The sequence below is a fragment of the Chelonoidis abingdonii genome, chromosome 1 (genome assembly GCF_003597395.2).
Source record: "Chelonoidis abingdonii isolate Lonesome George chromosome 1, CheloAbing_2.0, whole genome shotgun sequence".
NCBI lineage: Eukaryota > Metazoa > Chordata > Testudines > Testudinidae > Chelonoidis > Chelonoidis abingdonii.
In genome coordinates this window covers 137,104,597-137,131,109 of record NC_133769.1, presented here as the reverse complement: position 1 = coordinate 137,131,109, position 26,513 = coordinate 137,104,597, and the positions used below count along the sequence as shown (strand labels likewise).

The 26,513-nt window shown below is 39.9% G+C and overlaps 1 protein-coding gene across 1 annotated transcript in view; it reads left to right on the top strand.

Moving 5' to 3' along the window:
- LOC116826925 (potassium voltage-gated channel subfamily KQT member 1-like) overlaps positions 1 to 26,513 on the top strand; it is a 773,346-nt gene that overhangs the window by 468,601 nt on the left and 278,232 nt on the right. The window contains exon 15 of the mRNA XM_075070630.1: positions 6,707 to 6,768. Within this exon, the coding sequence (XP_074926731.1) occupies positions 6,707 to 6,768 (62 nt within the window). The remainder of the gene's footprint in view (positions 1 to 6,706; positions 6,769 to 26,513) is intronic.

The window sequence follows — 26,513 nt, the reverse complement described above, 5'->3', positions numbered from 1 at the left end:
TGTGTGGAAAATTGGACCCACAGATTGATTGATCAGACAGCTGAGCTTCCTTTATTTTATAAAAGCATATGCACTGAGAGCTTAGCAAGACCCTTTACGAGCAAGTAACGCCGGCCCTTACAAATCTACCAAGCTCATAAAGTAAATAACGAGCATGCTGTTACATATAATGCTTAGGGGATTAATAAAAAACAAGCAGAGCTGAACTTAATGTTTCTTTATGGTTTTCCTTTATTGTCAGGTCTCTGTGACAGAGTTAACACTATCATTTGTGTCTGTTAAACCAAGATATGTCAAGAACTTGCATGCTTGGGACCATGCTACTTCTATACTCGATAGTATCTTCTTCTCTTACAAGCTTCCGTTTCAGCCTTTTTGGCTTTAACCATTTTCCGCACCCCAAGAAGCCCTGACAAACAAAAAGCTTAAGCTGTTGTTCCAATAGCTTATGCATAAAAGTAGCCTGCTGCAGGCCTACAGGGTCTGGCTTCTTTACTCTTTACAGCCCAGTCTGATTAGCCCAGGCTAAGGGGGGGGGTGTCCCTGACAACACAGGAGACACGACAGAGAGTCGGCTAGACAGTCAAATGCCCGATATGCCCAACATGCGGGAGACCCCAGACGAGAGTGAATCGCTACAAGTGGTCTAACAACCAACAAGATCTTCACACACACAGAATTCTCACTGGTGACTTAGGCAGGTTGAGATCCCTTTTGCGCGTGAAGTGGGAAAGGGACTTAGGATGGAGGATCTGCCCGGGTCTAACGTTACGGGGGGGTGGGGGAGGCGGTTTTCTAACCGTCCCTACCTCCTTGCCTATCGGCCGCTAAGGATGGTCCCTGGCTACTCTGAATTCTGTGCCCTGGGAAATTTGCCCGACGCCACAATGATGCCAGAACTCTGTGGACGGCAGGTACGATGTGCATCCTCTCCCACATCCAGACCTGCCTCACCCCGCCTACTAAACCTACTTGACTTACCCGGCACTGCCCCCCAGTAGTCGACAGTGCTGGATTGCATCTACTTCTGTCTCTCCTCTGAGTGGCATCGTTGTCTCGTAGGAGTGCTTCCGCCGACCCGGGTTCTGTTTTGGTGCCTTTATGGTGAGTACTTAATGGTAGTATGTAGGAGGTGAATTCTCATTGCCAATGCCTGAAAATGATCTTGAGCGGAGGCGATCTGTGACATTTCTTTCACACAAGGTAAGCGCAATGAAGACGTCATTTTTAGCACACAGAATCTCAAACTAATTGTTTTATAAAGATGAAGTGCCAGAGATTTTTTTCATTTCTATTTTGAATATTTCTTCTAAGGGCTAAAAGATGAAGGCAGCTCCAAGTCTCCCTTTGTTTACCCTAGAAAAGAATACTTCAAAATATGAATGAAAAAAATCTCGGCAACTTCAAATAATTATAAACAATAGTTTGAGATGTGCTAAAAACTTGAGTCTTATCGCTTACCTGTGAAAATGAACAGATCCCTCCAGCTCAAATCAATTTTCAGGCAGTTTGGCAGGAATTTCACGTACTGAGTTACTACCCATAAGTATTGCTTTCTTCACTTATAAAAGAACAAACATATTTTTTAACGTTCTTGTGACATTATGTTCTGATTGCGATATGGCATAGTACTTTAGTAAATCGTAAACTAAAAAAAAGTCATTTTCTTCCATTTCACGTTGTTCTTTTCTTCTCATTTAGATGTGACCATTCACTTTCCTTGCAGAAAATGTCAATAAGTGGTTTTCAATGATTAATCTGTTCAATTTTTGGGGAGCGAGAGGCTTGAGATTTCTTGTTCTGGTTTTCATCAGTAAGGAGCTAGTGACTGCTGCACCTCTGAAAATAAAGCCCAGGTGTCTCACTGTCCATAAAATGGGTGGTACGCCCAGATTAGTGAACACTTCTGGAATGTTTTATCTCATTTGTTTTTAAACAAGTACGTATGTGTGTGTGGGGGGGATGAATTTAGGGTGCCAAACTTTCTAATGCACACAAAACCAACCCCTTGCCATGCGCCTTCTCTGAGGCCTTCGCCGAGTCCCTGCTCCTCCATCTCCCTCCCTTCATCGTCACATCTCTCTCAACCTCACTCTTTTCACTGGTCTGGGGCAGGGGGTGTGGGTGCAGGAAGAAGTTGAGGAGCTCGGCTGGAAGAGGCTGTGGGGTGCGGCTGGGGCATCGGCGGAATGGTGGTTGCAGACGGGGCCGAGGGAATTCAGAGTGGCGGAGGGCTCAGGGCTGGGGTAGGGATGTGGCTTCAGCTGGCGTGTGGGCTTATTGGGTGTGGGGCCGGGATGAGATGTTTGGGGTTTCAAGAGAGGGCTTGGGCTGGGAAAGGGAGGGATGCGAGTCTGGGAGGGAGTTAAGAGTGTGAGAGAGTTTGACTCTGGGGCAGGAGGCCTACGGTGTGGGAAGAGATTTGGAAGGTGGCTCCGTCCGACAGAGTTTATCTCAGGTGGCTCCCAGTTGGCGTGCATGCAGGGGTAGCGCAGGCTCCCTAGCCTACATCTGGCTCCACATGGCTCCCGAAAAGTCGGACGGCATGATCGAAGTTCCTAGCTTAGAGACGGGAGGCCAGAGGTTACTGTGGCACTGCCTGCAGGTGCTGCCGCTTGCAGCTCCCATGGCCTGGTCCCAAGCATGGAAGCTGCGGAGCGGTGCTGGGGCCAGGCAGGTGTGGACCCCGTGACGACTCACTCGGCACTAGGAAGGCGAGACATGCTGCGCTTCCTGGGAGCTCTGACAGAGCAGGGCAGGCAGGGAGCGCTGCCTTAGCCTTGACCAATATCTGGAGATTTAATGCCAGGTCAAGTGTTGCTGCCCGATCCAGGGGTCGCTTTTTAACTAGGCTTCCAGTCAAAACCAGATGCCTGCCAAAACCTAGAGGAAGAACACCATCAAGGAGCAACAATTTATATCAATAATTAAAGTCTCAAAATGAACCTGGATAGACTTCAAAAGATATCTTATCAATCTGATAGTGACAGGATGCTGTCCATTTGATATATCGTAAACAGCTTACGATCTAATAAACAGAGGTAAATGAATGGGCATTTATCATGTTCTAGTGAAGATTACTCCACTGTCTGAATATCGAACCTAGCACAGAATGTTCTTCTTAATATTAAGCTTAATTTTTCTCTTATATCAACTTTCATCCTATTGCTTGAATTATACTCCCTCTCAATAAGATCTCAACATCCTCTCCTTCTTTGTGTTTTTATGAGCTTCACATATTGTGAATGGGCAAAGGCAGATGGTAAGAAAAGTACTGAGAAAGGTATCGTTAGCCCAGCGCAACCAATCCCTAGGACCATGGCGTAAGCCAAAGGCAGTTGCTCCAGGTGTCAATCTCAGGCACCTGGAGCAGATTAAGAACAGGAGGAGCTGACTCAGACTGTGGGTTCCACAAGAAGGGAAGATCACTGAGGTGAACAAATCCACCAATAAGCGCAGGACCCACCAAGGTGGAGGAGGAACTTTGTCACAATATATATTTGTATAATGTTAATATATTGGCTAACCCAGATATTACCATATATTACACACACCAAAAAACCATCCAGCAACCAGCCCTACATTAAAAGACTGTTACTTAAGTTACAAAGTAAAAAACACAAAAGTTAGGAAGTTTCAGGTTTATAGTTGTCTGTCCAATCTTTTCCTACTATTTACAAAGGCAAATAATCTAGTATGCAGAAGAAGGAATGGGGGAATGAAATACTATATTTTGAAAAGACTGTAGAAGAATACTGTAAAAACAAGATAGAAATGAAATACATTAGAACAGTGTTATTTGAGCTATTGCCCATCCTTCTGCCACAAGGCTTCCCAGATTGACGATACACCCAGTTTACTTCTATAAAAAGACTGCAGCGTTTATTAGAGGGCAATACTTACAAAATACAGCTGAAATACCTAACTAAATGGAGGCTAACCAGAAACACAAAAGATTGCAGCCTTCTGTGAGATACAGAGCATGCATGTCAGAGAAGTGAAAGCCATGCCACAGCTGACTGAGCATTGCATGATATGTTTTTCACTTCACTTGAGAGGAATGCCACAAAATAGCTACGCTGCCTTCCAATCATTTGTCTAAGCAATTCCTGTCTTCTTGTTTTCTCTCCTACATAGTATACTGGAGTAGTTAAAATGAGAAATATTGTTAACTTGTTTAGGTTTTGTTTGGCTAGCTTGTACATAGATGAATTGTATAATTAGAGCTGGATAGGAAATTATTTTTTCCAGGAAAATTTTCAACATTTTTTTTATTAATTTTGATCAAACATTTTCTTCAGATTTGGGGGAGTTTTGCAGAAACCCCCAAAAATGATTGTTGTGGGGGGGTTCAAAAGTGAAAACTGGGAAATATGGGCTCAAAACCCACAAAAATTTCAGTATTTTGATTGCCAAAAATTGCACTTTTTCAATTAAAATCCCAAATATTGTGTTGACATAAAATTTCTGTTTCAACAAAAAACTCTCTTCCATACAAAAACATGTTTTGAGGAAAAAATTTCTACCAGTTCTATGTGTAACCCATTGATTAAGTTGTGAACCCAGAGTTCCCTCCTGAATGTTAGAAATGCACATAGCATCTCTGCCTCTGGATTTCATCTGATCTGAAAGCTATGTAAAGTTTCCTATAGCCTGTTGACTTGTGCCTTTGAAGATGGTCATGTGCAATTCTACCAAAAAGTGTTTACTCTGTAAAGATGTTTAAAATGTAAATGGGATCTTGCCTACTTGAGATGGGTAGGAAGTTAAGATTTGGGATATAGAGCTCTAATCTCCCCACTTCTGTTCAAGCACACCCCAAGGGATTGTGAAGCACAGATTTAGAAAACATGCATATTTGTCCTAATACACATGTTGGGGGATGTTAGGATTCTACACACTTGCAATTTAATGTATAGGCTGCTGTGTACCTATCAAATCCGCAAATGCCACTTTTTGTGGAGATGAGCCAAACCAGGATCCTGGAATCTGTCTCTTCAAGTTTCAGAGGTTTATGAGTTCTTAAACTAATAAATTGTCCAAATAGCACAAATCTCTGGATCCAGCCAGGCCACTCTCCCCACAAAATGCTTCCAACTGTATTTGTGTTGTCTACTTGTGGGGAAAGATTGGTGACCTGCTAGCTGCCTCCCCAGTTTCATTGATAAAACTTCTCTCCTATCCAATATCTTCAGAAGGCCGAAGGCAGGGCCACTGTCCTCCTAAAATCTTGGCATATCTTCGGGGGGAGAAGGACGGCCAATAAGTATTCCTTCTCCCAAACACACAATAATAGAACATTGCACAAGAACTGCTCCCTGCTGTGGCCACCTACACTAAGAAAAATGGGTTAACATGGCTTCTGTTCAACCGTTTGGCGCAGCCAGTCAGGCAGTTATAATCAAATAGAGTGTGGCTCCTGGGCCAAACCTCAAAAAACCAATCCAACTCAACGTATGAAAAAGGAATGTAAACATGAGGGTGAAAAAGTCACATTTCTAATAGCAAACTGTTTGTGTGCATGTTTTCCATCAGAAATTTATGAAGTTTTGCTTTTGTTTTGTGAAAAAAAATCACAAATTTGAAAGCAAACATTTTAGGTCATTGGGTGAAAATGTCAGAAGTGCCTAAGTCCCATAGACTTAAGCTCCTAAGTCATTTCATTGACACATGGAAATTTAGGCTGGAAAAGACCACAAGAGGCCATCTAGTTCAGCCCAGTGAGCTGAAGTAAAACCAAGTTTACCTAGCTAGGGAGGCCATTTGTCTAGTTTTAAGCCACACAGTCCTAGTTCATGGAGCACTGTCCCTGTCCAGTATAAACTTAGCACCTGACATGCCTTTGTCCGCTGAAAAGGAGAGGGAAGAGGAATCGATTGGATGCTGGAGGGTGGTGATGGGTGAGGGTGCAGATGGGGATAGAGCCAGGGGAGACGCCGTCATGTGAAGTGAAGCAGGTGGAGATGGCTCACACAGGCGGGGGCAGGGATGTCTTGTATTCTGGGGATGTGCCAGTGGCTGCTGTATACCTAGCCGATGCATGATAGGGGTTAGGTGCTTTTGAAATTTTTACCCATTATGAATATTTTTTGCAGTTCATAATATAATTATTATTTCTGATTTGTTACTGTAGTGCTTAGAGGTCCCAACCAAGAATTGTGGCCCCACTGTGCTAGACACTGTACAAACATAAGAGACAGGCCCTGCTTTGAACAGTTTCCACTTGTAAGTACCGATCCTTCGATTCAAGATCAGGGCCAACACAGGCAAGACAGAAAAAGGGTAGGAAGAGAAATGGGGACAAAGAAAGATATAATGACTTGCCCAGTGTCTTAGCTGGGAATAGAGCCCAGGACTCCTAAATCCCAGGTCAATGTCTTATCAACTGAACTATACCCGCTGTCACATTTATAAACGTGAAGATATAATATGTGTTCTTATATAAAAGTATGTGTGACTGTATAGTTAATATGCACACATTGTGTAAGTGGTACGTACAGACATATGTGCACACACATATTACATGTGTATCCAATCCCTCTTTCACTCATACAGTCTATGAAATAAAAATTACTTGTTGCACTCATGTCATCAATATCACCCTAACTTTTTACTTGCTTCTATTTTGCTATAAATCCAATTAAATATACTTCTTAGTTTCAGATTATTCTTTGTTTAATGACTGTCACAATTTTTTTCCTTTTAGAAAAAGGGGTAGACAAAGGATACTATACTGTAGGAGCCAGACTGATCCGGTTAGAGGATAAGGTAAATGTATGAAAGCTTTTTTTTTTCCCCTGGCTAATGATATCTGATCTACAGGACTGCAAGATAATATCTTTGCATGATTTACTTTAGAACTATGGGGCACCATAATAAAGAAAAATATCCTAATTTTTGTAAGGGATTTGATGAAGTTACAGTCTTATGTTGTTAGCACTTTTAACCATTTAACTGCCATGCAAACTTGATTCTTGATATCAAGTAGTAATACTTTCATGTTAAAGGTAGGTCACATAAGTCTGGTAGACAAATACTGCATAGTGACAAGGTGTCTGTCATACCAGAATTAGTATATTAAAGATATTAGAGAGGCCATTATCAGCATTATTTGTAAATAGCAACAGTTGATATCTCAGTTTTATCATAGCAGACATTCCCACTACAGCTTATTTTCACATTTGAGACAAAGCCTGTCTGTGACCAAGCATATCTATTGGTTATGTGTATCTCTCCCTCAAGTTGTTCATTTAGTTGTTTCTTTTTTTTAATTATGTGAAAGGGAAAAAAGCTTTGGTTCTTCTTAAGAAACCACAGTGTATCTTACAAAAATTATGTCGAAATGATACAAAGGTGAAATTCCACCAGTCACCTAACGTTGAAGGAACTTTATCATAATAACATGGAAATATACAATGCTGTGATCTTGGATAACTGATTTACCTAGACTTTTAGTTTCTTGGACCTGAATGGGTTGTGTCCTAGAAATAATCTACTTCAGAGGCAAAGGAAACAATATATACAGTATTAGGAAATATAGTATATGAAGGATATCTGTGACAATACTTCCATCAATTTTTGTGAGAAATAATTCCAGACATTGAAAGAACTCTTGCCTTACTAAATTAGTAGTATGTATACATCTGACTCCTCCATGTTATGAAGAAGAGAAATCAGTGTGTCATTACTGATTCTGCCACCTGTCCAGGCTCAAAGTTTTATTGGTAATGGCTTCAGAAATTTTAATTTGAGATTCTCAGTGGTACCTGGCTAGAAGAGGTGTAACAGATGGAATATTGTGCAAAGTTCTCCCAGTCAATAACATGCTATATTGAATAATTAGCATTACAACCCTTGTTCTTGTAGCTTAAACACATGCAAGCAAATCAAATTCTAGTAGTTTCCCAAAGGCTTTTATTTTCATCCACTTTGCATCAACATAAAAGTTTTAAGGCGGTAAAATGATGAGGGATTTACATTATCATTATAAATTTCCATTATAAGCATGTATTTTCCATCTATTGAATGAGTTTATTTTGGAACCTATCTTGCAGGGTTCTTGGAGCAGCATCTACAGTAGCTCAAAAATCCCTGATAAAGCCATATTAATATTGATCATATATAAATATGATTTAAATATTGTTGTTGCGAGCTCAATTTCATTTGGGGTTTGGGCAAGGCCTAACTGCTTTTCTGATTGATTGATTCTAGTATAGCGTATCAACTTTCAACATGTTGTATTGGAACTGCTGATTTCTGTCTCTATATTTATATTCTCCAGAACAATGAAGGGAATAAAAAAGTATGAAGATAATTTATTAGGTGAACCTGCAAAATGCATGCAGTGTTTCCAGCTTCCGTTATGTGCTCAGAACAAACTACAAATACAAAATAAAGGCAAGCAGTGAAATCTGCCCCACAATGAAAGTTAAATTGTTTGCTTTTACGGTACAACTTAACTTTCATTCGTTGTTCATGACATCAGTCCTATCTCAAGAATGTAACTGTGGTATGCAGTTTGCTGTGTTTTTTTAGATGAGTGAATATGTTTGCATCTTTTTTGCACACAAGGCTAAAATATGTATGTTTACATAGTAGAAACAAAGTTAGGCTTCCCAGATATCCCTGTTTTAATGGGACAATAGAAACTACCACATCCTGCTGTCAAACTGCTTCCCCTCAACTGTTTTCCCATATCACACCAATTCTTGTTTTAAATGGTTTTCCCTATGGTAAGTGCTATGTACCCAAATTTGAAACAATTGGGAGTCAGGAAGGGCAAAGCAGTCTTCAGTCTCTAAGCAGAATAAATGGAGTAGGGGCATGTCTGACGTGAGGCTCCAGCTGGTAATGAAAAATGACCTGCCCCTTGGAACTTGGAAGCCTTTGGGATGAAACCCATCCCCCTAGAGAAATTGTTTTAACATGCAGTCACCCGAGGCAGACATGGCAGCCTCCCAATCCAGTGACACATCTGATAAAATGACACACTTTTGGACAAAGGCTAATTGGTTTAGATTGATAAAAATGCAGCTATGGATTTTTATTTTTTACCCAATTAAAATTTTGTCTCAGTAAGCAGTTAACATGTTTCTGCTCCAGACTGATCTTTCCCACCAGCATTTTCTAGTAGATTGCTTTTACCTTTATGTACAAAAGGGGATTACACATAATTCATAATTCATTCAGAGGGGTGTGCATTGTTCAGAGCCGTAGTAATTGTCTGTTTATAATGTTTTAGAGAGAAACGAGGTATGGATGGACTTTAGTCTCTTTCATTTAAAGGTTTCTTATTGTTTTGGTTTAAGCTTCTCCTGTACTGCCAAGTACAGGACGTAATTTAGGACAAAGACCCCAAAAAGGTGAATATGTAACAGCGGTACAAGAAACTTTCAAAGATCCGGAAACAATGGGTTTTTTTTCTTTAACATGAACAACATTGTCTGTAACCTCAGGTTTAATCACTGTCAGTGCTTCTGAAGTAATCTTACAATAATAAAAATGTGATAAGAACAGGTTTGTGCAGGATGGAATAACGTGAGTTTACAGTGAAGGAGAGTTAACGTACACTTGCATAACTTTGTTTAAAACACTCAAAACCTAGTGGGAGAAGGATAAAACACACAGTGGCAGTTTCCAGCCAATATGTACAAACCCTGTTACATAAAAACTCCAGTATATAAAAGCATTAATGCTGTATAAGTCTTTACTCCTTCATTAACATGGTATGTTGTGTAGTGTAAGTTTATGCAGAACACTTTTCAACCTGCTTTTCTCAGAGTAGGTTATAAAAGGTTTATTTTGTTGTGGTCATAATAACCTGTTGTGGTGCTTTTTCATAACACAGAGATGTGAACAAGAACAAGAATGGGGCTGCTTTCCCAATGATATGTGCCAATGATATGTGCCATTTGGCCGACCCTTCCTTTAGTTCAATGGCAGGGTTTAATTTTAAATTGCGGCATGTAGCCATTGACAGATTCTTTTGAAATGCATTAGGAGGGAGATCATTTCCAAGATGATGTTCTAGAGTTGGCATTTGATTCTCTTTAAAATTGTACATTAATTCCTCTTTATGATGAAATGAGTACTATATCTTTTTTTCCCCAAAAAAATTAGAAACAAAAATCTCAATGTACTGTGTCAAACTGCCCAGGAACCTATAAATAAAAACAGGAGAGAAAAGAATCTGCAAATGGAAGGTTAAAAGGGACAGCTGTGTTGTCTTTGAAAAAGAAATCTATTAGGTATTTTTATAATTATATGGCAATCTTCTTTATGTGGTATTTACAGTTATGATTTACATCCATATTACCATAACTCTTTCCATGCTTACAGACAACATGTGATAACGGTAGGAGCCAAAAACAGCCATTTGGTAGCATTTAAAAAATGCAGAAATGCTCAGAGAAGGCAGGGCAGTAAAGCTGAACCCATCTGAGATTTATTCATCTAAGTAATGTGAGCCAGAACAAAAGCACGGTCCAAAATAAACAATGAGGGGGTTGGATTGTGGTGGTAAACTCTCTCTTTACCAATTTAAACAATCATTCTAAACTTGGAAGTAAAACGATGGGCTCTGAGAAGAGTGGTTTCTGTGCATCCTTCTTTTGGATAACAATAGCGAGATTGATGTTCAATGAATCTGACTCCTGTTATAATTACATCAAGAGTCATTAAATAGTCATCATCACATTGTTTATCATGGTGGCATCTGCAAGCACCACCATAGTTAAAAGTCTGTCAGCATTTCCATTATAAACCCTTAATTTGTGGGATGGAGAGGAAGGGCATAATTCAGCTGTTTAAAAAAAATTGAGGCTGAAAATTAGCGTACAATGAGTCAATTAAAAAATCTGTTTGTGAGAGTTCAAGAATACGTTAAAAATAAACCCACCGAATAAGTTTGCCAAGTTAAGATTTTGGAGGGGAAGGACCATTGTAGAGTTAAGTCGGGGTGGGGTTTTTTGTTTGTTGTTTTGGGGATTGTGGTTTGGTTGGTTTTGTTTTTTGTTGTTGTTGTTTTTTGTTTTTTTTTTGCATCCTTGTTGCTTAAACATTGATTCACATTTTATGATGAAACTTTTTAGACAACTGATTTGTAATATGAGTTATTTGGTTTTGGTGTTTCAAAGAAACATAACTTAATAACTTAAACAGTTAGGCTGATGATGATGTGTTTGTGTCCACAGTTAATGCAGTTCAATATACCCACATTGTGCTGTTAGATCTCTAATGGAGAATGAGTAATATTGTCTATACATAGTCTCAACATATGCCACATTGGGTCCAAAGAGACGTGTGAGAGATTTTGTGACTGTGTATTAAGAGAATACCACTAAAGTGGGCCAAATTCAACTCTTATTTACACCAGTGTAAACCCAGAATAGATCCATTGACTGTCCTCATAGCATGAAGTAATTTGACTATTGTTTTAAACTAGTGCCTAATTTGAAAAAGAAATTAAAAAAAATCCGCCCAATTTTGCTTTTGTTTACTTCAGTGGAGTTATTCTGGATTTACAGTGGTGTAAATGACAGTAAATTTGGCACAAGGATTTAAACCTAAGAAGACAAGGTTCCCAGTTCTGCCCTCACTCTCTATCAAACCCCACTCAATTAATTGGGTTTGCACAGGATGTAAGCAAATGCAGAATGATGCTCCAAAAGTTCAGTATGAAGGCTGAACAGAATTCTGTTTTCACTCCTCTCTACAAAAGTATTGCAGGCATCCTGGTGGTGTGTGTGAATTGGTTTTCCACATATGCTGTAGTACTAAACCCCATGGAACAGGTTTTATTTTAACCTGAGCTCTAACTCATGCTGATTTGATAAACTAGCTCCTCAGCAACATTTAAATGTTCTGATTTTTTAGTAGACTTCTCAGCGCAGAGCTCACTGTGGCAGCCTAACCTTATTTTTGGTAACTCAAAAAGGTGATTTCCATGCTTCAGAAACATTCATTGATAAACTTTGCTTGCCCATCCCCAATAGTAGGGCATGGCAAAAATACAGCCCATTACAAAATTAATTCTGAAAATGGTGTGCACAGCATTAAAGCACCGGAGTGTTTTAACTCATTTGATTTCTGAGATTGCTGAACACCATGTAGGAGAAGAAGTCTAACTGTATAGCTCCTTTAAGAGAACTTTGTTGGTTTGAAACTTTTGGATCGAGGAAGTTTTGCTGCTGTTATACTCTCAAAGGACTTATGGGAATAAATATCACTTTATTAAACTAGTATAAATCCAGGATAACTCTGTATTGTCTTCAGAGGACATAATTCATATTTATAACAAGGTAACAAACAAGAATATGGCCTAGATTAGCCAATAAACAAGTCTAGAGAGAGACCAGTGTCAAGCTGCCTGTAAAATATTTCTGACCCTGAATGTTTGAAAGTAGGGACAAAGGTAAGAGTTTACTTTGATAAGTACTTTGAAACAAAAGGAAGGAATGTAGATACATAATATTTTAGAGTGTACAACTGAACTAATCAAACTTAAATCCTTCCCTTAAGGTTCCTGTTATGGAGCCTTGTTTTATGGATCATTCTGAGGTATCCTTTCTACATCGCAGTAATTTGGATCTCCATGAAGATTCTCCTTCTCCCCACCCCCAAATAAACATCAACATGGGAAGCACATGAGCTCTTTCTGAGTTCTATCATGGAAGCTGGACCGAAATGAAATCTTCACTGCTAGTTTTGAGAATCATGGGTCTAATCCAAAGCATAGTGAAGTCAGTGGAAGTCTGTCCTTGGGATTTGGCTCAGGCTCCAATTTTTTTTTTTTTTTTTTTAAAGGAAGGGTGAAGGGAAGGGTTTGAGATTGTGAATTTTTATCAGTACAACATTAGAGCACCATAAATCAAATGTTAAATAATTTAGGGGTCCTATAAATGAGCATGCAAATCATTGTATCTGTTCCCCTGGGGCTGTATTGTCTGTTGATTAATGTCCAGGCATAATTAGTTTGATCCCATTTACAGCAGTATCAAAGATTGCTAGTATAATCTAATTGCTTTTCTGCTATCTTGGCTGAAATTATTTCAGTGAAACCTTTTTTTCCCTCAGAAAACCTATTACTCTTGCTCATGATGTCCTGCGGCATAAAATGGGGGCTTACACAATATACACTTCCTTAGGTCATCAAACTGATAGCTGAAAAGGCTGTGCCTACCTAAGTAAGATAAATGTACCATTCATTTAGTGGAAATCAGTGAGAGATACCTGAAGAAGATATGTTCCATATTAACTGTCATTGACAAAATTGCACAAAATTACTGTAAATGTTGTGAAAGAGAGAAATAATTAAATGGTTTTAGAGCTGTTTATAAATAATGGAGCCCTGAGGGAATGGAATCTTTTCTGTGCAAAGCTGATTTAGGAAATCTAATTCTAATCCATATTGAAGGGTCTGAACTGATTAACCTAGGGTAGAGCCTACTGTCCTACTGACCAGCCTTGGGAAATGTTACAAACTCTGATTTCTTCATATTTCAATATAGTTTTTGAGCAAATTTGATGCTTCTGAAAGTGAGATTTTAAATATATAATAATGCAAACTACAATTCAGGATTAGCCACCCACCACCCCCCCAACAGCTCTGGCTCTGTCTCAATCCTAGTTTGTAGCACTCCCTGTCATTCCAGCCATAGTCTTCAATGCATGTTACCAATTATGCTGAGTGTGCTCAACTGTGCACCAAAATAAAGCCCAAATTTCTTACAGTTAACATAAAATTACCAATGAAAGCTACTGGTCATAGTGAAAATAGTTTAGCATTCTATATACTGTCTGTAGTAATAGATTGTGAAGGCAATCAAGTACTTTTAATCAAATGCTAAGGGTCAGATCATAACTAGCCGTAGTGTGGCCATGCAATGTAGAGAGGGACTAAGGACCCTACTCTGCTCTTTTGACGCCCACATATGAGCCAGCCAGCATTTCAACCCTTCATACAAGCATAAAGTGCGTGAGGAGTAGTTGGAACCACAATTCTGACATGCATCCGATGAGATGGGTATTCACCCAAGAAAGCTTATGCTCCAATATGTCTGTTAGTCTATAAGGTGCAACAGGACTCTTTGTTGATTTTTACTAGCTCCCTACCATTGTCTGACAGTTCTGCTGACTTAGCTCTTGGGGGGACCATGCTGCACTGCTTACAGCTGTAGCAGAGTGCTCTCTCCCTGTCACAACTGGAGAACTCCAAGAAGCAGAGGGTAAATGTGACACTGCCTCCATGATGTTTTATGGAAATATGCTTATGAGTGTGAATATAATGTAACTGGAGTATGCTTTTTGCAAAAGATCTCTTGTAAGGTATCATTACAAAGCTTATAATCTACTGAGTGTGTTCATCCTATTTGTATAAATGTATCACTCTTGTATCTGAAGCTAGAAATATAAAGTATAACTCTGAGGCCCTATTGTAATTATGCGAAGTGTGGGCCATTGATGGTGGTTTAGAATCTTAATGGCTCCCATTGACTAGGATTATTGGTTGTAAATGGTCTGTTTACTTGCAAACCTTCCTGGGTAAGTGCGGGCCAGCCCTAGAAGAATGAATGCTGGGGTCTCTCAGCACATGTGACCATATCACCTGATACTGGAATCCATCTTAAGCCTGGTGCTTTTAGAGGGAGGAGTGGGGACCCAGAGAGACAAAAGATTCCCGCCTTGTGCCAAAGCTATAAAAGAAGGGTGGAACAGAACAAAGGAGGCGGCCAGTCATGAGAAAACCCCTAATTACCACCTGAGCTGGAGCTAACAAGAACAGGACTGGGGAAAGGATTGGGCCCAGACTAAGAAGGAGTCTAGTCTGTGAAAGAAGCTTATTGGAACATCTCTGAGGGTGATATATTATCTGTAATCAGTTTCTTAATGTATTAGGCTTAGACTTGCATGTTTTTGCTTTATTTTTCTTGGTAACTTACTTTGTTCTGTTTGTTATTACTTGAAACCACTTAAATTCTACTTTTTATACTTGATAAACTCATTTTTGTTTATTAATTAACCCAGAGTAAGTGATTAATACCTGGGGGAGCAAACAGCTGTGCATATCTCTCTATCAGTGTTATCAAGGACGGACAATTTATGAGTTTACCCTGTATAAGCATTGTACAAAGTAAAACAGATTTATTTGGGGTTTGGATCCCATTGGGAACTGGGTTTCTCAGTGGTGGAGATAGATCTTCTGAGCAGTTTTTGATTAAAGCCTGCAGCTTTGGGGGCGTGGACCAGACCTGGGTCAGTGGTTTCAGCAGGCTAGTGTGTCTGGCTCAACAAGACGGATCTGGAGTCCCAAGCTGGCAGGGAAATTGGCCTCAGAGGTAACTTCAGCGTATCAGGTGACAGTCCCAAGGGGGTCTCTGTGACCGAACCCATCACAGTACACTGCCATGGGTTTAGTGTATGGGTGCTGGGTGGTGGTGGTGGCCTGTGATATACAGGAGGTCAGACTAGATGATCTGGTGCTCCCTTCTGGCCTTAAGCTCTGACTCTATTTTTAGCAAGCTGGCTCAATCAAGGCTAGCGCAGGTGTATCTACTTGATTGGGAAATTGCACCTCCAGGTCCAGTGCAGACATACCTTGAGACACAGGGTTTCCGAATGGGGCAGTGCAGCTCCACACCACCATTGCTGCTACTTTATTTAATGCTATTGTTATTACTAGAGATGGGCAGAAAATTATTTTCCCATCTCATGAGAAAAAAAAAATCTTATTTCCAATCGGGGTAAAAGTCAAGATCTTGAACATTTTTGCAAAACAAAAATCTCCCAAGAGAAAAGAAAATTCAGAGGAGGTCAATTGAAATGTTTTGTTTAAATAAGTTTTTAATGTTTCATTTAGATTTCAATTTTTTATATTTTTTTACATTTTTACTATAAATTAACTTACATCTCAAAATGAAAAGTTGTTTCAGACCAAAAAATTGAACCTTTTTTGTTCTGAAAATATTTAAAATGTCCCCTTTTGACAATTTTGAAACTTACATTCAAAATTGGAAATGTATTGAAACTAATCCTGTCCCACAAGCGGTTTCAATTTTAATTAATTGGCATTTTCCAAAAAAAATCCTCAAAATTCTTGACCAGCTCAAATTATCATGTATTATTATTAAGTAATTTAATTCTCAAAATTATTTCCCAAAACATTAATTATAAGTGATGTGTAATTATTTAGGGGTGCATCCTGCAAGTGCTTCTCCTAAAACTGTTTGGAATTGTTTGAAAAGAATGTTTTTCCATTAGAAAGTGCCAGTTCATCAAAAGTTAAATGATTAGCAGAAACATGTCACCCGCTATGAAAAATCATTTTGAAATAAAAATTGAATATACATCTTTCAATTTTCCATTTTGAAACTCTTTTTGAAAACCTAAATAAGAATGAAATGTTTTGATTTTGTCCAGGAGAAATGTTTTGATTGAACCAAAATGAATGTATTTGTTTATTTTATTTATTTTGGTTTGCAGGCTGTTTTGTTTCCACTCCCTGTTGTGGAATAGAAGATATTTTGAAATCACAGAACTCTTTCCTGAACAAAAAAGTCTGGTTCCTGCACAGCTCTAGCTCCACCCATAGAACTCCTTTCAAAATTATATGGCCTCTCTGCACAGAGCCCTTTCAAGATCAGTAATTAAAATGACAGCGCTTACTTATTTATTTGAGGGCCAGATTTGTAAAGCATTGGCCTCTTGTTGCACCAGCTGGAAGAAATATAATTGCAAAATCCACATTTTAATTAAACTAATAGCTATTTGTACTTGCAGTTGAATTCATGCATTTTTTGCAAGTACATTTTAGGGTGTGAGTTTTTGCAATTAGTCCCTGAGTGTGTGTAATGGATTTTATTATTGTTTATTGTAGCTGCATCGATACATTGTGACAAACAGTACAGGAAATATGGTTGTGCAGTACATGTTAAAAATTACTTAACCTTATGAAAAGAGTTCTGAACAGGAGTTCTGTGATGGTCCACTCCAAAGTGTATACAGTACCTTGGGTGGGAAATGGTCACCTAGCTTAAGAGTTAATCTCCATGTTCTTATAGGTTCATGTTATGGCATCTGGGGTGAGGGAGGCAAAAAGGTAAAGTGTTGTGAAGAAACCTAGAAACACTGTCCCCTGTATTCTCCACTGGAATACTGTTTGAGACACATTACTTTGAGTCACACAAGTAGGGGTGTAACAGGGTGCTGGCTAGGAGACACAAGCCAGGCCCCTGTTAGCCCTGTTTCAGAGGAAGAAGGGTACTAGTGGGGCTGGCTGACAGGCCACACTCTAATTATCAGAGTGGATCCACCTGCAGGCCTGGGTAGCCAGCCTGCCCTATAAAGCTGACTAAGAGACAGGAAGCAGGGGGAGACAGGAAAGGGAGGAGTGTGGGCTCTAGAGCCCTGCTGGCTGGGAAGTTAGTAGTCTCCCAGAGTGCTGGTTTCTGTAAATACCTGTAAATAACAGGTGGTGGGAACGGACTCAAACAATAAAAGGATACAGGTGCTGCACTTCAGTTGGTTCTGACTGCATTTGTGGAGGGGCCAGGAGCAGGCACCACTATAGGGACAAAGTGGTGACACAGAGAGTAAATCATTACAGTATATTCTCAATAATGTAGTTTTGTTTCTACTGGCAAATAACATAATCGTGTTTTTTTTTCTGTTAGAAGTCATTTTTAAGGTACTGTGGGCTGGGAGGTACTCGTCTTCCCTGTGTTATTCCACATGTCTGTTAAACATTCGGCAGCTTGAAGACTAAGGAATGAGGTAGCTTAGGATACACTATGCATCTTTTCATTTGTTACCTAGCGTCTAGTACAATAGGGCCCTGATCCTTGATTGGACCCCTTGGCAATACCACAATACCTAATAAATCATAATCGGTCAGCATTATCCTGCACATAGTGATTTAACCCCTACTCAGATGTTTTTTGTCATTCTCAGTTAATATTTTACCACAGATTGAATTGCACTTATATAGAATAATGATGCTGGTGTAAGGACTGAAAGTGAGGAAGGTTGGCCCAATGGTTAGGCCAATAACCTCAGACTTGAGAAACCTAGATTCAAATTCTTTCCTTTGCTACAGCCTTCCTAGGTGACCCTGAACAAGTCACATTGTCTGTCTGTGCCTCAGATCCCCATGTGTAAAACAGGGATAATAGCACTTCTCACCCAGACAAGGGTGCAGAGGATAGATGCATTAAATATTCTAAAGCCCAGTAAAAGGGGCCATTTAAGTCCCTTAGACAGAAGTGAAAGCATTTTAATGTGATATTTTAGACACTAAAACAAAGTTTTTAAGTATCCAATGCATCTCTGTAGACTCACTCCTCCCCACGGTCTCTCTCTCAATCTTTATTTTCATTTTAAATGCCTTTCTGAGCTCTACCTGTAAACTGATAGCTGGAGTTTTTGATTTCTTGAATCTGAGGAGCAGAGTCTCTGCAGCTGGATTTGAAGTTGTAAAGTTTTAATATGCTGCCTTACCACAAAATGGTAACTGCAATCTGACAGTTCAACAGGAAACTGCCGTGTCCTGCTGTTTGTCCTATGGGTCTAGCATACTTCACAAACAATGGCCTTATATCATGTAGATGAAGTAATCCCCTCTTAAAATGTGCTGACTGGTTGGGCTAGTGTTTAAGATACAGTACGAAGTTCTGAACTGGCATCATCCTGTTTGCTTAACAGACCTGTAGCCCATCATTAAAATACACCCTATGGAATGGAATAAACCAGTGGTTAGAGTTTTGGCATTTCCAAAACCTACAATTGCAAATGCTGCAAGTCCTATGGCATTTCCTCTTGTGACAATGTATTGACAAAAATAACACATTGGAAATTACATTAAAATGTGATGGTTTCACTGGAAGCGAAGAGGAGAGCATTGTAAAATCTTTGTCTGTAAGTGAATGCATAAAGCAAAAAAGGTAGGTTTCCTAAAAGATCCCATGAAAAATATGGGCTGTTTCAGGGGCAGCGCTCTCTACTACCCTTTTTTTTTAAGATAAGGTTAAATATCTGGTCAGATCTCTCATTCCCTGCGCCTTCCTGGATCAGAATCTGGCTAGTAGTCTGCTCGTCTCTTTAGGGGTAGAAAGTACAGTGTATCAGTTCTCATAACTTTTTCACAATTCTCACAAGAGTCTGTGTTTTTCTTAAAGATCTGGCTCCAGGAGACATATAATTGTGTGAGAATCCATAAAATAGTAGGTTTCCATCCCTCATTGCAGGAAAAATGCTTGAAATCAGGAACCCAAAAGTCTCAAAAACCAGCAAGCAAAAGAAAGAACCCCAAAATGTAGTATTTTTTAATCTCATTATTTTTAAAAACAAATCTAATTATTTGTTGGTCTCTGACATGATTTGTAGTAGATGGGGTTATCAGTGCTGGTCATAGAACTGTGAGGAGAAACCTGCAATTTTTGTGCTGTGGAATTTGATGTGAAAAATATTGTCATTGTGAGTTGTGCAGTTTCATATGCTCTAAATTTCCCATCATTAACAAATGTTCATTTCTGTTTATTGTCATAGCTATCTCTGTTTAAAAACTAGGCCTGCTTTCTTCCATTTTAACTTGGTCATTGGCCTGGGTTTGCTTGAAAAAAAAATTGTGTATCTTGCCAAAAACATTCTACAAAATTGGGCTCATTTTTGTATTTGCAACAAAATATGGTGAAAAAACCTTTAAGTATAGTGGTTCAACATTTTTAATGTCTGTTTCATACATCTCCAGTGTTGGGGGATGGGGGAGAGCTCTGTATCATTTCTAAAGATTGGTCATGCTTCTGGACTACTTAACAAGTGACACTGATTGGGTCTATAGCAAGTCATGCCATGTCCTCTTCTATACCAGTAAGCTATAGCTCATGGCCTGGTTAGTGAGATAGTGTGACGGTAGAGGGGCGTGTACATATGTAGAAGTGGGAATAACAAGGTGACAATGCTCTGGCCTTTGATAAGAATCAAGCAAAATTTCTGTCCTCCTACTCTGAAATACAAATGATATGGACATGGACCTTATCTTTTTCTGTGTCTCTCCTGTACGTTATCATATAAATAACAGAATAAATTGCAGAGGGATATTGTAATGCTAGACCAAAGAGAATTCCTAAAGGAGACGATAATTTTTCTGGTAGCTCCTCCAGCACAGAGATAGCAAATGGTCCAATGGGTGAGGTGTCATCTTTCTGAAGAGAGAGAGAATACAGTTCTTCAACATGTGTAGTAATTAAAGAGCCCATGTCCCCTTTTTCAAGAATAGGGCTGTTAGCCCTGGCAACATCTAGTGCAGGGTGACTACCTTCTTGTCTACATCTCTTTTGTAGTTGCCCCCGTCATGAACTATTGATTTGAGATGTTGAACATTTCATACAAGGAATGACTGCACATATAAAAATGTTGCCAACTCTCATGATTGCCCACGAGTCTTGCAACATTTGACTGTTTACTTGAAGCCCCAGCTCCTGGAATCAAGTAAATTCTTGGGACTCTTACTTTCTTTTTGTTTTTTGGGTTTTTTTGTTTGTTTGTTATAAATAAAGAGTAAGTTTCTAATCCTTCTGGTTGTGCAGACAAGTTAGAAAACTTGACCATGAAAGGCTCAAAAAACAGAAGGTAAATAAAATGAACCCAGAATGTTGTTGTTAAAAAAACACTCTTGATTTTTTTAAGCAAATCTCTTGATATTTTGGGGCCTGACTTGTGATTGGTGATACTGCATATGTAGTATATGTAATAACTCTATATAACTTATAAAAACTCTCCAGTAAAAAGCTTGGGCATTATAGTGTCTTTAGATTAGTCAATGGATTAGTATTTTTTTAAACTGAAACACATTTTATCATCACCAGAGTATTTTCAAGCTGGTGCTTTTTGTTTAACTAAAAAGACGTACATTTAAATACTTTTCTTATCAAGATTGGGCCAGTGTAATCCCTTGCTCATAGGCCACTCTGATTATATGAAATATAGAATGAAGCAGCAGCCCATATTCTTACTCAACCTTGTTTTAAAATCCCTGAGCATAAAGCTGCATATTAATGTTGTTGTATTACTAAATGTCAAGGTGCCTAATGGTTGGCAGCCTATAGACGCTGTACAAAACTTGATACCATATGTACCACAGATGGCAGCCAGTTTTGTCTGTCCAAGACTAAAACTAAAGTCTTTGAAAAGGGAGGCCTATCGAATTAAGTAGATACCATGAGTGTAGCATTAACTTCCTCGTTCTTTTTGTAGTCCCCAGTCTACCTCAGCATTTCAAATTAAACAGAAAAAAAAATTATTTTCTGTTGCTTTCGATTGCTTTTAAAATAATGTAAAAGTCAGATCATTTTTTGGTTAATGCCCAGAAATGGGATACAGAAGATCCTGATTCTATTCCCAGCATGGCCACTCCCCTTCTGTATGAATTTGAGCAAGTCACTAAGGACCTAATTTTGAATGGGCAGAAGCCCGGGACTCTATCCAAAAGGCATACTCAATTGCATACCTAATCTGTGATCATAATTACCTTGGTCACATGTGCAAATTGGATATCTGTGTTTCAAAATGTGTGACTAACAGTCCATTTGTGCGTGACATTGCTTGATTTGTAAGCAGTATTGCACAGAACTCTTCTGTTTAAGCTTGAAAGCTTGTCTCTCTCCAACAGAAGTTGGTTCAATAAAAGATGTTACCTCACTTACCTCGTCTCTGTAATTACCGATTTGCACATGCATTTTTAGTAATTGTGTACATGAATTAGGCATGTAATGATGTGTATATTTTTTCGTGTGGTTCTGGATTCTGTTGTCTGCTTTTTATGTCTCTGTGCCTCTTTACTCATATGTAATTTGGAGATTATGCCTACCACACAGGGTATTAGCAAAAACAATGAGGAGTCCTTGTGACACTTTAGAGATTAACAAATTTATTTGGGCATAAGTTTTCATGGGCTATAACCCACTTCATCAGAAGCATGGAGTGGAATATACAATAGTGAAACATTTGTTCATGCATTTATACCTGCTCCTGTATATTCCACTCCATGCATCTGATGAAGTGGGTTCTAGCCTATGAAAGCTTATGCCCAAATAAATTTGTTAGTCTCTAAGGTGCCACAAGGACTCCTTGTTGTTTTTGCTGACACAGACTAACATGATCAGCACTCTGAAACCTGACACAAGGTATTGTGAGAGTATATTCATTAATGTCTATAAAGTGCTCAGATACTGAGATAGAAGACACTATAGAAATGCAAAGTAGTAGTACTGGTTCTTGTTATTTATTATTTGTTGTTAAGCACCCTCTGGGACCCTGAGCACTGTTATGTTAAACACATGTTGATTTTGACTTAGTTATATACTGTAAAATATCAGTAACAATAATTGTTTAGTATCAGAGGGGTAGCCGTGGTAGTCTGGATCTTTAAAAGCAGCAAAGAGTCCTGTGGCACCTTATAGACTAACAGATGTATTGGAGCATGAGCTTTCATGGGTGAATATGCACTTAGTCGGTGGCACCTTACAGACTAACAGAAGTATTGGAACATGAGCTTTCGTGGGTGAATACCCACTTTGTCGGATGCATGTGACGTGCATCTGACGAAGTGAGTATTCACCTACGAAAGCTCATGTTCCAATACTTCTGTTAGTCTATAAGGTGCCCCAGGACTCTTTGCCAATAATTGTTTAGATGTTGAGAGCAGTATTTATTTCCAAGCCCGGTAACAGGATGACACACAAGGTATATAGAGTGTGAGATCATTCCTGGAGTCCCACTGAAGTTTTATCTGAGTTTGGATTGCACTAACAATCCTGTGTCCCCCTCACATGCAGCAATATCAAGCAACTGGTGGGAGACATACTTGGGGCCGGCACAACCCATTAGGTGACCTAGGCGGTCGCCTAGAGTGCTAACATTTGGGGGATGGCGACCGCAGCGGCCGGACCTTCCGTCGCCTCTGTCAGGGGCGGCATTTCAGGGGCAGGACCTTCCACTGCCTAGGGTGGCAAAAAAGCTGGCAGCGCTCCTGGACATACTGTAAGATGACAGGAATAATTGCTAATCTAATACAGTCATAGCATATACAGAATATAGTATTCCGTATACTGCTGTCTGATTTCCTTCCCTGGCCTGGATGGTAAAAATAAACTTCTTGTATTTGGAAGGTAATTTTCTATCCCAAAATATATTCCCTATGTTTACTTAATTTTACTAGGTGGTTTTGTAGCCTGACCATAGCTCAGATTGACTGGAGTTCTGATTATGTCATTTAGCAGAAAACTCCCTTGTGTGGAGAGGGTTTTTCTTCTTCTTTTTTCCATAAAGCCATAAATACACACAAATGTCACAAAACAGAAGTAAAGCCAGCAAACTTCATATTTTGAGAAACAAAAACTGGATATACTTATTAAAATGTCTCTGTAATGAGGTCATTTATGTCAGAGCAGGAAATGTACAAAATAACATAGGACAGGAAAATCAAGACTCTGTAAAATACTCCAACAAATTTGGTGCATTCATTACTCCCTTAATATGCCTCCAGTGTAATCTATAGAGCCCACAAAAGACCACATTCTGTTTATGTATGTACAAAGTTCTATATATCTAGCACACATATGAGTAGCAATTTTACTAGTGGGGAAAGATTGTTGTGGGCCTTTTATACACCATATAAGTTCACTTATAATCAGTCCATTTACAAGAATGCTGTACCATGAAAAGCAGTTAAATATGTCATGGTTATACTAATTTTGTATTAAAAGGGAAAGTTCACTTTAAGTTATAGCTCTAAAAAATTCACTACTCATTCATGCTTTTTATTTATTTATTTATTTATTTATTTGTGAATGTATAATTGGCTGCCTCCAAAAATGTCACAGTAGGAGGGAAAAAAGTTCATTTTCCTTGGCTTGTGCACTGTTGCTATTCCTGTGTTCATTTAGCTTGGCTCAGAAAATGAAATGCTACAGTCTGAAATAACTTTTTATATGTTGACATGTGCATTTAACTAGAATAAGCAAGCAGAGTGGACTAAGTTGGATTCAGCAACTAACAAAATATATCTTGTATTACACCTTTTAATACATCTGACTACATTTATGATTATTTGTTCATTTTTAATTTTAGAAAGTCTGTGCATCCACCTATAAGAGTTATGCAGCACAGTCTCACAAAGTCTCACAGGAAGACATTAGACCATAGATGATGATACATTTAAAAAACATCGGATTCTTGATATATATTTAAGATTTTATATATTAAAAATATAAAGCCAGACCTGACAAAGAGCTATGTGGCACCTGAAAACTTGTATCTTTCACCAGTAGAAGTTGGTCCATTATCAGATATTACCTCGCGCGCCTTTTATATCCTGCTACCAACACAACTACAAGAAAATCGCAAACAAGAAAAACTAAAGTGAAGTTACTAACAGCAAAGGTGTTTCAGCTGCCCTGGAGAACAGCTTCTGTGCACAGTGATCTTTTTTCTTCCATCAGTGGTTTGAACATTGGCCTGCTAAACCCAGGGTTGTGGGTTCAATCCTTGAGGGGGCCATTTGGGGATTGGTCCTGCTTTGGGCAGGGGGTTGGACTAGATGATCTCTTGAGGTCCCTTCCAACCCTAATAATCTATGATTCTATGTATAATGAGCTTGGTGTTGGCTTTTCCATTTGATAGTGCATTATGGGTGCAGAGGAGCAGCACTTGAGTGACAGTTGCCTGAGGCAATCTGCCTGTGCAGTCAGACAGAATGCTTCCAAGGCTTTGGGAAAGTGACCTGCATCATTTGAAAGGGTGAATTGTGTGCTTTTCCTAAAGCCAGCTTCCAGGTGGCAGTGGGAATGGAAGTGGGTTGTGTCTGTGGACCTGCCCCATATTGCAACGCATGCTCCCTCTGGAACACTGCTAAAGTACTGCAAACTTTTGCCATTTTGTCAAACAGCTCACGGTATTGGTGCCTTTCTTCAAGCCCCAGCTCAAGAAGAAATCTTAGCTTTCATTTTTTTAAAAGTTAGTTTCTGGCCCCCATGCAGAGAAAAGTTTGAAAACTGAAAAAGTGAAGCGAGTGTAGCCTATGGTCTCAGAAGGCTTCTCAGGTGGTTATGGAAGCTTCTTCACTGGAGGTTTTCAAAAGGAGACTGGGTAGCCATCTGTCTTGGATGGTTTAGACCAGGAGTGCTGGAACTGGTGCAGGGCGAAGGGGCCACTTTCTGCCATGGGCTCAGCTGGAGCCTGGCTCAGGTAAAAGCAACCCGGAGAGCCTGCTGGGCAACTGTGAGAAGCTGCGGACCCTCCACCTGCCTGGAATGGAGGGACTCGAGAGCAGCCCCAGGCCCGTGTCCCTGGCCCCCTGAACAGGGCAGATGGAGGGTCCGTGGCTCCCCACAGCTGCCCAAGTGACTCTTACCATGACCTGGCTGCAGCTCTTCAGCCCTTGAGGCCCCAGCCAGAAGCTGGAACTGAGTCAGGCTAAGAACCACATGGAGAATGGCAGACCCTCCACCTGCCCTGGACAGAGGACCAAGGGGTGGGGACATAGATGGGGGCTGTTGTTGGGTCCCCTGCCCCAGGCATGTGGAGGGTATGCAGCTCCCCACCGTTGCCTGAGCTCTCTGACCCGGCTCCAACTTCCAGGGTGGGGCCTGAGGGGAAGGGATGGGGCTACAGAGTAGGTGAAGTATTGTGGCCCCTCCACTTTAAGGAAGAATCTGCCACCCCTGGCTAGGCACGACAATTCCTGCATCTTGGCAGGGGGATTGACTAGATCACCCTTGTGGTCCTTTCTAATCCTATGGTGCTATAATTCTAAAGCTGAAGGCAAATAAAAAGAATCCCTACTTTTGGGGGGCTTGACTAATGATTTTTGAATACTTGGGGCTGGCAATACTGCTACAATGTGTGTTTTCACCTCAACTTACACCTCAAGGGAGTCCAAGTACCAAAATGGGGGGAAGGAAGGGGAAAACCTTCCCCCACACAGCATGCTCATTCCAATCCCATTAAGAGCAGCAAGAGTCTAGCCCTCTATGTGCAATGTAGAAAGTGTCACCGATATTTTTTCCCTATTTTTTGTATTGTAAAGCTCAGCCATCCATTTGCACTGATGTTGTTTTGAACTTAATTTTCTTAGGGAGGGGGATTCTTTCCCCCCCTTTTTGTCTGAGTGGGGAATGACATGGGAGGGAGATTGTGCATGGAAATGCTATATAGACCCTATGAGTGAAATCTACCTATGATGGAAAAGTTCAGCATTAGGGTCCTTGCACCACTTAAGCCTAGATAATGACTCTCTGGAGGACCACTGGCTGAGTAGCTGTGCAGAGGTATCTGCATAACCTCTACGTACTTCAGAAAGCGTCTCCATATCGGCCCCACATAGGCAAGCCTGGAAGACCGCAGTTGATTGGTCTGAGAGTGGATCATGGAAGGGGCCGCAGATATCATTTTATGTGGGGCCTACAGCTTCAGTGCTCCATGGAACATGTCCTATAGATGGAGCACTGCTCTGAGACTCAGGA